This window comes from Nipponia nippon, unplaced genomic scaffold, assembly GCF_047370975.1.
Source record: "Nipponia nippon isolate SJK-2023a ecotype South Korea unplaced genomic scaffold, ASM4737097v1 scaffold_4, whole genome shotgun sequence".
Taxonomy (NCBI): Eukaryota; Metazoa; Chordata; class Aves; order Pelecaniformes; family Threskiornithidae; genus Nipponia; species Nipponia nippon.
Window position 1 is genome coordinate 86,071,994 of NW_028262358.1, and position 12,516 is coordinate 86,084,509.

A 12,516-nucleotide genomic window follows, 5' to 3' on the forward strand; every position below is an offset into this window, starting at 1 on the left:
ACTCCCCTGGGAATGGAGAGTTGCTGTGTATTTTGTGCTTAGAGTTGATGATGGAATTTCTTACATTTTGCATTCTTTAATGTTACAATACAGACACAAGCATATTTAAAAAGGAAAAAAAAAGCAATGACGACAATACTGTGTTGAAATAACGGCTTTGATATAGCCTGTCTGAAGATATACTGTGGGGCAAAGAAAGCTCCTAGAGGAGCTGAATTTTTAAGCTTCCTTTAAAAAAATATTTCTAATCCATTTGCTACTTGTAGATTTTTTCAGAAAATTATTTTTGTGTTGAACTCAAACTCAGAAGATGAGCTCTTAAAATTTGAGGAAGCTGTGCTATATTTTTTTGTTACGCTTAAGGTTTTAAAACCCATATACGGTACAAAATTAACATATGTAACCTTATTGCTAGGATAGTTGCTGGGATTTTGGCTGAAGGAAACAACTTAAACATAGGTAAGGCACGTCATAAAATTGAAGTCAATGGCAAATCTTCTGTGAACTAGGAGATCAATTTCGCTGTAAATGTGTTTTGGCAGCTACTATGCTGAATGTGAGGTACTGTGTTGGGGGGTATTTTCAAAGCTGGTTTTTTGAATCCTAATAAGCTGGGAAAGAGGATAGAGGCCCCATGCTCTGATGGCTGCAGTGTTGGATTTGGGGCTTTGGGAGACACAGTTCTGTTCTTGTTCCTGACTCTGAATGACTCTAGGTTGAGGGAGACCAAGTAATTTGCCTTATTTTGCCTTAAATAATATTTTCCTGAAATGTACTTTCAAATTTAATGGTGAAAAATACTAAACGTCCACACAAAGGGTAAACCTCAGTTTTTAACTTACCATTTTAAAGTCAAGTCAAGCTCAAGTCAGCTTCAGAATTGTGTAAAAAACCAAAAACCCACCACCATGACCACCAAAGCAAACTAAACTAAAAATTGAAGTGTAATAAAATGATCCTTTTAGCATGTATTTTGGGCCCAACTGATGTGGACTGCATGAACAGGATATATGTGGAGGCAAATGAGCCTTTGAAACAGTAGCCTTTATTTGGGTATGCTAAAAATAATTGATTTCTGAAGACAAAACTTTTCAAGATTATATTTGGTGGTTGACGTTTTTCAAAGTTTAAAGATTAAAGTTATTAATACTCTGGTAGGTGATTTGGAGATCTGCTTGTCTAATGCCAAGAGCTGTAACTCTTTGCTAATGAAATTTTCATCCTATTTCCTGAATTACCATCTTAATACTAATGTCCAATTAGAATTAATAACGGACCTTGCCTCGGGACCAGAAGTGAATGAAAAGTAGCTTCTAATGAAACTTCAAATTTTACCATTTCTGTGACTGTAGATATTTTATCTGCTTGTGAGATTAATCTGTGTGGACTCCATGACCCTTTTTTCTTTAACTCACTTGTCAGAAGTCTTGTTGCAGTGGAAACTGGCGGGTTTGTAGTGGTTGGATTGGCAGTTTGGAGCGGTGATCTTTATCGCCCAAACACAATTCTCCGCTTTGATGTAGAGTTATCAAAGGTGAATGAGCAGTTCTGTTATTGCTCTTATTGCTGCTCCACTCTTGCTCTTTTATTCACTTGTCTTGTTTTAAACTCAGATTGAGCCATCTGACACAGGACCATGTCATCTTGTGTGCTTGCGCAGAATCTGATACAATGGGGCCTGGTTACTCATTGGAGCTTTTGGGTGCTCACACAATGGAGATAATTAGTAATAAATGTACAGCTGTAATAGCAAGTAGTGTGCACAGTATGCAATACGATGCATGACAGTTAAGCGCCTATGTGCTGTTCTAGTTCCTATTCAGTGTATTTGAGACATTCTTCTTTCTTTGCCGATGTGGTGTTGCCCGGAGGCACGCTCTCTATTCTGCTGTAAGTGCTTAGGCTGCTAATACCTTAATTAACTTCATCAAATATAACCAGTCAGGGCACATCCAGATAATGTTCAGAAATGTACTGATTGGCAGTCTACAAGATTTCTCCAAGAAAGCTTCAAGTGTCATCTGGAGAAAACTTAAAGCTTGATGTTAAGCACATGAACTTATGCTTTTTGAGTTAAACAAGCAAACAAAAAACCCACCCACCCAACCAAAACCCCTCATTAATTAATACATTCAGTTTCACCAAAACCTTGGCATGGTTGCATATCTCTTTTGCTTCTTGCATGTTTTTAGTTATCGGCTGCTCATAGAACCCTTCTGGTTGTCAGTCCATCCTTGACCAAATTTCTTCTATCTTACGTCGGTAATAGTTAGAATTTTGACAGATTTTGTTGTTTGGACCACATTCAGAGGGTTTTTTTTTTTTTTCAATAGTTTATTAAATTGGGGAGTGGAGGTGTTTTCAGGCTTTCAGCTTAAAAAAAACCTGAACAAACAAAACCCTTTCAAAACAGATATGTCTGTGTCAGTCTGTCTTTCTCAGGCAGAGACCTTGTTCAGCTTCTAAGTTACGCAAATATATTATCATGAGACCCACATCAAATGGGTCTACGTTAAGGTAATTTATTGTCCTGAGACCAATTTTTTTTTTTTTTTTTTTGTCTTCAAAGTAAGCATATGTTGTTTCTCAGTAGGTCTCTGAAGTAAGATATAATTGTGATTCCTGGTGACCTTTGACTGGAAATCTTTTGCATGCAGTCGTAAGACTTACCGTTGTCCCTGCCATTTAGAATTTATGGTATGAACAGCTAACAGTGGCAAATTTTAAAAAGAGAAAGAAATCATGAGAGAAGAGATGGAACGTTAACGCTGTGGTTTGAAAGAGAAGGAATCTCACCACCAGTGATTGGTGGGCTATCCAGCTACCAACTCTTGAGTAAATTTCCATAGATTTTGTTTTGAGTGAAAGATCTAGAGAAAGTGGTGGTGTGCTAATCTTACTTTTGATGTTAGACTAACAGATTTTGATGAAACCTTCTGTGTGTCATCTGAACCTGTAGATGTTTTAGGTGGCTGAAAACAAATCTTTTAACTGTTTGTCATTTGTGGGGTTTTTTTTCAAAGCAGTTATAAGATCTCCTATTGTATTGCATTTGTAATGATGATGCAAGTATGTTTTTGTTTTTTTTTTTAAAGTGCTAGATCTCTTGAAGCATTAGAACTTGTTTCTGGTGCTATTTTGTCATTGAGGCAAATTACAATGAAAGCATGTACTTAAAACAGCAATGAATATGGGAGTGCAGAGATGTCCAATTAAGCTTATTTAAAAAATTAAAAGTAAAGTAGTGTGCATGGTTTTTTGATAGTTACACACCTCTTCTTCCCTCCCCATGGATTCCTTAATTTTTGAGAAAAACACAACGTGTCCTTAAAATTAGTTTTAGTTTTAAATAAATTTACATGGTTTGAAAAAGCAAATGTTGTCTGTAGATTATTCTTGTTTCTGAAGAACTGGCGCCAAGTTATCTAGTTGAAAGTATATTGAATTATTTTTTTCATAAAGCATCTCATGTGCAGCTTTCAGCTCTCCTAATGTTGCATTGATTTAATCTACTCCCCCGCGCCCCGACTTCAGGTTTTCTGCTCATGTACGTCTTGGGTTTTTTGTGGGTGTTTTTGGTTGGGTTTTTGTTTTTTGGTTTTGTTTGTTTGTTTGTTTGTTTGTTTTCTTTTTTTGGTTTTGCACAACTGATATGTAATGTCTTAAAGTACTCATCTTGTGTGTGGAGAAATGCAAGTTGAACTGATCTGTAGTGAATTATGACTGTAGTCATAATACTGAAAGAAAGTATTTATTTAAGCTGCATGGGTGGTACTGTGTTCCTGTAGTCAGATTTACTGATTTATAGAGGTAGGATCTGTGCAGACAACAGGACAGCTGCCTGTGTAGACCATTTTCCTGCAGGGTTTCTGGGGGATGCTTGCTGCTTTGTTTTGACAGCAGAGATCCTGTGGGCATTAGTTGTAAGAGCGATGGTGAATTTTAGAAAAGAGTAGTGATAACTCGTTATTTCTGCATAGCCAGGACTTTCCAAGGAGAAATGGATAAATTATGAAAAGTGCCCCCCCCCCCCAGTATATCTACAAGTATGAAAAGTTATTTGCTGAATGAGTCTTTGAAATATGCTTGCTTTCTTTCAAAATATTCTGGTGTGGATGATGAAACTCCTGTCATCTTTTACTTTTAATCAAGTGTTTTCCTATTCTGTGCTGTCAAAGAAACTGTACTGCAATCCAGATGGGTTAGTTGCTCTGGGAAGGTTTGTGTCCCTTCCCTCTTTATATCAGAGGCTATTCAAGAACATTAAATGCTGTGAACTTTAAATGCTGTGAACTTTTAGAACCACTGAACAGTTGCTAGTGCTCCTATTTTCTTCTCTTTTTGGGTTTCTGTGATTTTGACTTTTCCCAGTAGAACTTGTGTAATAACATTTGTGCTTTTAGCATGCCTGTGTGCAAGGTGAAATGAAAGCATCAGTGAAAGAAAGCTCGGCTCAGGGTTACGCTCTCGGTTTTGGTGTAGACCACCAACACGGTTGGTTATGGCATGATCAGGCATAAGTTCAGTTACAGCAGGTGGTAATTAGTAAAACTGACGTAACTCAGGTTTGACTGAGACACCAAACTTGGACTTACTTTCGAGTCTTCATGTCAGCTTTCTCTCTCGTATGCTTATTTTTTGACACTGCTGTTAAGCCGTGGTGTTTCCTGTCTGATCATTTGATCACATCTTGATAAAGATATTGTTCTTTTCACTGGTCTTACTAAGTGCAATCTCACCTTGTTGGTTCCAAAAAGGCACTTTTGTAGTCTTTTTTGCTTTGCCAACAGCTTCTATCTTCCTTTATCATATTAGATTCAAGCTGCTAGTCTTCACTTTCAGCTGCTTGTGGTATATGCTCAGCACCTTTATTACTTCTCATTCACTGCCAAGATGTTGACTTGTTGCAGCTGGCCTTGGATACTAGTTTCTGCTGAAATTTCTTCAGTTTATTTTCTGCAGTCAGAAGGTGTGCTCTCCTAGGCTGCTGCACAAGTTTGAGAAGACCTTTGTCTGCACAGCTGCTTGTTACTCTTCCTGAAACTCTACTTTAGTACTCTTGTTGCAAAGATCAAAGAAAACTTTACAAAGGTAACTCAGGTGTGTTACAGCTATCATGCTGTTTAGCGTCTCTTGTGTTTTTTATCTTTTTTCCACTGCTTTTTTCTTTCTACTTGTTCACTGTTTTGTTTTTTTTTTTCTTGTATATAGAATGTTACCTCTGTAGAGCACTCTTCTGTGGGATTAGCACTGAGAGGTCTAAATTAATGACTTGGGCTCCCAGTCCTGTCATAATGTAAAGAAATGTTTAGAAATTTTGGATGTCTGCAACTGAACCAAGATCACAAGGCTTTGGGGTTTTCTTTGTGTGTAATGTGAGAGGAATATACCTTGGCTAAGTTTGTCAGTGTTTTAATGACAAGTGGCTCAAAATAGTTGGCTGGGACTTTGGAATACTGAAGTGGTAGATAACCAGTGATAGACAGGAAAGGTGTTTTGGATGAAACTCTGCAGCTTTATACCAGGCAAAGTTCTGGTCCACTTAATAAAGGAAAAACTGGACTAAAAGGTCTTTTAGCTGCATCTAACTGAATTAGGCTCATGTATTTCTTACAGCATTAAAACCTCTGTTATTTTTAATACATTTTCAGGCATCATTTTATCTGGACACAGCAACATTCTTTTATATATATGTATATAGTCTGAAATTTTGTCTTGGAAGTATCTTCTTTGTGATAACTGCATTGAACTAAATTATCTGCTTTCCTGAAGGAATAGGTTTAAACTTTTAACTGTAAAAGATTCATTCTGAAATGCTTTTTTTATAACGTCTGTTATGATTACTTTTTTTTTTAGCACTTAACATAAATCAGAATAGTAGAGATTTAGAGGATGTACCTTTAAGTATAATATCTTAACATTGCCTTTGCAGGTACATGATGCTGATTGATGGCAAGAATGAAGTTTATATGATTGATAGAGACAATTCGATTTTTCATGTATCTAATCTGGAATTTCCGTTTCGTAAAGATCTTCGCACACATCTAACAAACACTCTTCTGGATGGGGTAAGGAGCATAGTGTATAGTTATTGTTACAATTTCAGTGCAGTTTGCTTTTGTTCAGAAACATGGCCAAGCTTTTAGGCTTGGATCAGTGAATCATGGGATTTCAGGAGTAATATAGACTCAGTCACTGGCTGAATGTGGGAATCACATTTCGTAAAGAATTTCTTATCTACAGAATAGCAGTGATGACTGCTCTGGGGGGAGCTGTTTGTCTTTGAAATAAATCAAGGTATTGAGATGACATTCTCTGAATATGAGAAAAGGCTGAAAAGAATCTAAAGAAATTGCAGAACCTCGTCTCTTGTTATAGCTTTATATTTTGATCCAGTAAACATGGTCATTTTGATCCAGTTAATGTAAAGATTTCTAAAATTTGGTAAAATTTTCATCATCTTTTGCTAGACTTCTGTGAATTGATGTCTTTGCTTCTGTCACCATTATTTTCAGCTGATCTGAATTATTGACAGATTTAGAAACGGCTTAGTTATATTTGTTTAAGACTAAAACATTTCTAAGTTGTCATGCTAATTTTCATTATGTAAACTTGCTAATGAACTTTTAAGCTAGTTGTAAAACAAGCTGTAAAACATCTGTGTTTGTTGTTTGAAGGCTGGCCTGGAGTATTCTTGGTAAACTTTTCAGAACAGTAACCACAAGTAGAGATGATTCCTTTCTTGACTTTCCTATTTTAGATGAGCAAAAGAACTTCATTAGCTCTTGCACTAAATACCTATCAATGTAGATGAACACAGTTTCCTAGCATGTTGCAGTAGCGTTGGAGGCTCTCTGCATTGCTGTCACTCTTGCTTGCTGAAGTACTGAATATCTGGGATGATCTTCCATATTGGTCTTCTGAAGCCTAATGCACCTTTCTGATACGGGAGACCATATTGTCATTGTTAACTTTCTTTCCTTTCTCAGGCCTTTGTTGTCAGTATCCTTCTTGAAATGATGCTTCTGTGAATGATCTGTCTTACTGAGCACACATTTACATGTGAAGCATGTATAAATTGAATCTCTGAGGATAATTATTGCAAGGAACAATGTACTGTCTCGGGGACAGAGAAGCAGATAATGGAATATTTTCCACCACCTCTGCTTCACTGAAAAATTGAGAGCATAATGCAAGAAATGCCATGCTGTCAGCTCAAGAGTGGTTGCACAAGCTGTCATGTCTGGTAGGAGCCTCTTCAGCCAGGCAGCTTCTTAATGACGTACATAATAATATTCTTAATGACATAGATTAGGTTCCATACTGTTGAGATAAAAAGCCTGGTACCATTTATTTTTTTTCCCTGCTCTTTCTAAGGCTCTTGAGAAAATAATGGCTTGCCAATGTCCATGTTGTGCAACCCTACAACCCTAGGTGTTTTTCAGTTGCTCTTTTTTTTTTTTTTTTTTTTTTTTTGGCATTTCAAACCAGATGTTTTAGTAAGGATGGCTAATATGTACATGATGGAAGACAGGGATGCACATATATTGAGATATGTGCATAATTGTGGCTGTGGGGCGTGGGGGAGGGGCTTTGCTCTGGTGTGTTGTGTTTCCCGGATTTATAGTTGAAGTCGCTTAAGCATAAATGAAATTCTCTCAGTTACCCAGGACATGAACTATAACTTCACTTAATTTGTTGTTTTGTAAAAATTTGACTGTTACAGTGCATTTCAGTATTTCACTTTATTGGCATGAAATTAGTCTTACTGTGATTCCACCCTCCCCCTCCTCCCTGCCCAGTTTTTTCATGAAGTGGAAAGCAAAATGACATTAAATGAACAAGTGTTGCTTGAATGAAGTACCTTGAGATAAAACTAAAACCTTTCAATGAATAAATACTTTTCATACTACAGATTTCTTAATTTATTTAAGTATGGTCAGTTAAAAAAAAGCTATTCATGGAATATTTTTCTTTTCAATTGAAATTTCTTTCAACAGGTTTGATAATAAAATTTGTCTATTATTTGAAGCATCAGAACAGCTTAGCTTCGTAATTGAATATTTGTTTAATGTTGTTGCCAAATGATAATTTCCATGACTATTCCTTTACTCTGGATATATGCATGATTTCTTTCTTTTTAATCCATGGGAAGAAAAATTTGGCTTCTTTGTGTTAACGTATTTTGCTAATTGGTGCTGAAGGGCTGTTGAAGTTAATTCTTTAATTACAGGGTGAATACTATAAGTAAGTTCATACTTACTGCCCTTGAAGTAGCTTTCTGTCTTTCAGAGAATGAAAGTATAGAATGAGGTGGCCCAATTGGCATTGCTTTACAGTAATATTAAAAAATATGAGAAAGAAGGAAGGACAAAAGAGAGGTATCAGTGCCAACCAGCAAAACAACTACTGGTGTTAAGAATACAAAAGATTAGGTAATTTCCCCTAACTTTATTTAGAATGACAGTGTATATAAAACTTTCATAAAGGCAATTTCCATGAATTCAGCGACCTAATAACTTGCTTTAAGGCTTCTGGTGTAAGCCTTTCATGTGGTTGTCTTTGAGAATTTCAAATGCGTTTATAGTTCACTTCAGGCTGACATTACTTGCAAACAGTTCTTATTATGATCAGGTACGTCTCGGGTGTTGAGAGATCTCCTGCAATACTCCATGCTCATCTCCAGCTCTTCAGTTGTGATTTTCTCCTGGCATGGAAGAAAGCTTTTTGCAAAGCTCATTAAAGCTAATTTGAATATTACCTACAGGTGACTAATATAATATGAAGTATTCCTTTAGAAGCCAAGTGTTTTGCATCCATACTGCTAGTGAGGGAATGCATAGATTTTTGTTCAAGTGTTTTGGCTGTCATGCAAGAAAACTAATTAGTTACTTTCAGGAACTTTCTTGGCATTCTGCTTAGTTTTGGAACAGTTGAGTAGAAAATGCAGAGGCATTCTTAGGCTTGAAATACTTTTTACAGTTCTAATACAATTTTTATTTATATATAAAATATTGTTCACGCTCGAAGACTTAGGAGGACCAAGGACTCCAAAAGTGGAGAGTGAGATTGAGTTATGTTTTTGTATCAGTACAGGCCTCACTTACTTCTAAGCTCTCTCAGAAATGGCATAACTGACAACTTTTTCAGTTCGCAAAGGCTGGTACTTTGTGCAAAATAGATGTTAAAAAAAAAAAAAAAAAAAAAGCTCTCTTCATTCCTGAAATACAGCAGTGGCTGGAATTGTGTTAAGGTAAACTGACAAAGGAAAGGCAAGGCACAGGAAGAAAAGGAACAATAAACAGATGTGTGATTAGGTCTGATTCCATACTTCGTGTCAACAAAAAGTACATTCTGCAAGTGGCTGGTAAAATAAGATCCTTTGCTTTGTGATGAAATTTTGGATTATTTTAAGTCCAAGTTGCCTGCTAGATATGCGATTCAAGTAAAAAAGAAAAAGCCCATGAGCTGTCAGTCCAGCATTGTTCTTTTGGTACTTGTCCAGTTAAAAGCTCTTAGCACAGCTGCTGTTTCTGATACGCTGTAAGACTGTCCTCTGCAGCACCAGAAGATAAGAAAAGGAGGTGAACACCAGCACAGTTTAGCCAGATTGCATCAAAGAAACTGGCCGTTGGACCTTGTTCTGCAAGCCCACAGGTTAAGCTAATACCTAAACTAGCACCTAATGGACAAGTGGTAAAGATCATCCTTACTAGCAGTGGTAATTTTAAAACACACAGTAGCGGATGTAAATCTACAGGGGGTCTATAAAAGGAAACGCATGGATGCAGGTGCGTCTTATGGATACTTTTGTGTTCTATTGCCGTGTCATGTGAGTGGTTTTGTGTTTGTTTTTAGTTATCTAAAAATTGGCTTAAATATAGCCTTATAGTATCAGGTTATTGCTCAGATCAGAATGAGTGAGTTTGAATGTGATCAATTTCTCAAATACTACATTTTCCCAACAGTCTCTGAACTTGTCTTTGAGGTCTATTCCCCGAGGTATTTTTCAATTCTCATAATTTCAGGGAAGATTCTGAAATCAGACTGTTAAATAATGATGTGTTAGAATATTCCTAATCTGCATCGTTCTTATGATCACTTTACAGCTTTTGCCTTATGACAGTTGTATTGGCATAACTAATGGAGCAGTGAATGTTGTTGTCGTGATGGAGATGAGTAGTGCAGGAATTTGTCACCTCTGCTTCTAAGGCATATTGTGCTATTGTTTATTTGCTCTGGTAGCTGGGATTTCAGTCAGGATGTGAAAGGAGAACAAGAGGCAGGGGAGGAAGAAAAGAAGTGAGGATGTGAGGGAAGAGGCTGGTTTGACCAGTAATAGAGTCAAAAAGGTCTATGTATGTCTGAAGTAGAGAAAAAGTTTCTTTATAAAATTAATTCTGTGTTAAAACTGAAAATTCCAGAGAAGGTTTAAAAATCATTCTTGATACTCTTGGCTGTATTTTATAATTCTTCTTAAACTGAATATCCAGAGATTCAGATTTTGAAAATTAGGCATAAAATCTTGTAATACCAAGCATTGAAATGTTTTGAGGGTTTCACATACAAATGCTAGCTTTGCCTCAGAGCTGAGGCTCTGAATATGCATGCTGAGGAAATGAGTCCTTAAACCTTAAATATATGTTCATTTAAAGGTATTTTAAAAATTTATTTCACCTGCTAATGCGATTGAAACTTTAAAGAAATATGGTAGCATTCTTTTGTTTCGGTTTTATTTTGTTATTCATTTCACCTGATTACTATCAGGAATTCCTGGTGGTTTTTTTTTTCCCCCTTGTTTTTTCTCTTCCCCCCCCGCATTATATCTTTACACACTCTTCCAAGTTTGAACATCATGCCTTCTTTCTCTTTTAGGGTGTACCTACTCCATCTGTTCTTGAAGTTAGTTATAAAATTTATTGTCAAAGAAGCCATTGCAGCATTGCATCTACTGTTCCTTTGATGGCTCACTGGTATCTTACCTAAATAATGGAAAGCAACAGAATGACATTTTGTTACGTGACTTCTATGTAGACTTTTTGCAAATGTTATTTGACAGTACCTGTGACTAAATGATTTTTAGAGTTAAGAATAAGATATTGTAATGTTAAAGGAATATTTCTCATTCATTGATTTCTTTTTTTTTTTTATTTTTTTTTAATGATTTGGAAAGATGTGTAAGGTAGTCATTCACAACGCCTGTGCATGCTGTATTTGGCTGTGAAAGCCCAATCTCCGTCTCAGCATTGTCCTCATAGAAATGAGATTCCAAAATATTAAGTAGGCAACTTATAGTTCCCAATGGTTTTTGAGAACCACAAGTTCATGTCTTTCAGTTTAGTTTAAATGCTTCAAGCTTTGTGTTTGCTTTAAAACAAATCTAAGTTTTTACAACTGCTTGCTTATTTTTTCAAAGCCAAATGTGATTAAATACTAGGTACAATTCAAGAAGCTTGGTATGTTCACAGACTGAAAAATCAATCTTACATTGAGACTCTTGTTTGGGTTTACCGTGTAGAAGTTATGGATGCTAAAAGAAGTTAAAAGGTTGTAAAACATAAAAATGCTACTGACCTAGCAACAAACAAACTAAACAATATTAATTTGAGTTGATATAAGGTTCTCATTTGAAATAATTCTTGAGCTCAGAGTTTTGTTTTTGTTGTGTTATAGTGAAATATTTTCACCTTTTCCAACTGTTTTATCTCATATGTGTGAATTTGGAATTTTAACTTGATATTGGCAGCAAAAAATCCTTAGCTGGTACAGCTAACTTATTAGCCAAAAATGGGGTGGGTGGGGGGGTAGGGAGAAGATTGATTGCATTTGGAGAAGTGAATATTTCAAAGTTGTCTTTGAAAAAGATCTCCCAATTGGTTGACTGTTACCATTTTCAATCATGACTAATTTCTATGAAACTGAATATTTTTTATTAGTTTATCAAACTAATAAACTATGTCTAATTCATATCATAGGAAGCCAGCATGTAAGATGTATATATTTTTGTATCTACCATTAAGTTCAGGAAACATTTTTGTGTTTGGATGTTGATCGTTAATGGTCTTTCTTCTAGCTGACATGTTTTCAAGATGGTTTACCAGTATATATTGAATGTTAACTAATTCAATGTGATACAGATAGTATCTGTGATATTTCCATTTGAAGGAACCCTGCTGTTAAGTCACAATGCAACATTCAAGCAAATTGCAGTTGTCACTCCTGCCTAGGACACTGTTAACATGAAAAGATCCAACCTGAGCATAGAAAATGGATGTTAATGCTTGTTCTTTACTTCCTTTCTGTTGTACTACTTATTGTAGGCAAGATTTCCAAAAGTGCTTTGTTGACTTAGGATTGCAGTTCTTACTGAGGTTTCTAAAAACTCATTATTCACTCAAGAAACGCAGTGATTTTGAAAACCATGGGGAAGCTAATGTATAAATGTTACAGATCAGAACGTGGAGCCTTAGTACAGCTTCCTGGCTTCTTATTGAATGCTTCATGAGAGACGTTTAA

General features: G+C 36.0%; 1 protein-coding gene across 3 annotated transcripts in view; it reads left to right on the forward strand.

Annotated features, from left to right (window-relative positions):
• The window catches only part of RNGTT (RNA guanylyltransferase and 5'-phosphatase), a 194,754-nt gene that overhangs the window by 49,841 nt on the left and 132,397 nt on the right, over nt 1-12,516 (forward strand). For all 3 annotated transcript variants that reach the window (XM_087777260.1, XM_087777261.1, XM_087777259.1), the window contains exon 9: nt 5,933-6,068. In XM_087777260.1, coding sequence (XP_087633386.1) covers nt 5,933-6,068 — 136 coding nt within the window. The remainder of the gene's footprint in view (nt 1-5,932; nt 6,069-12,516) is intronic.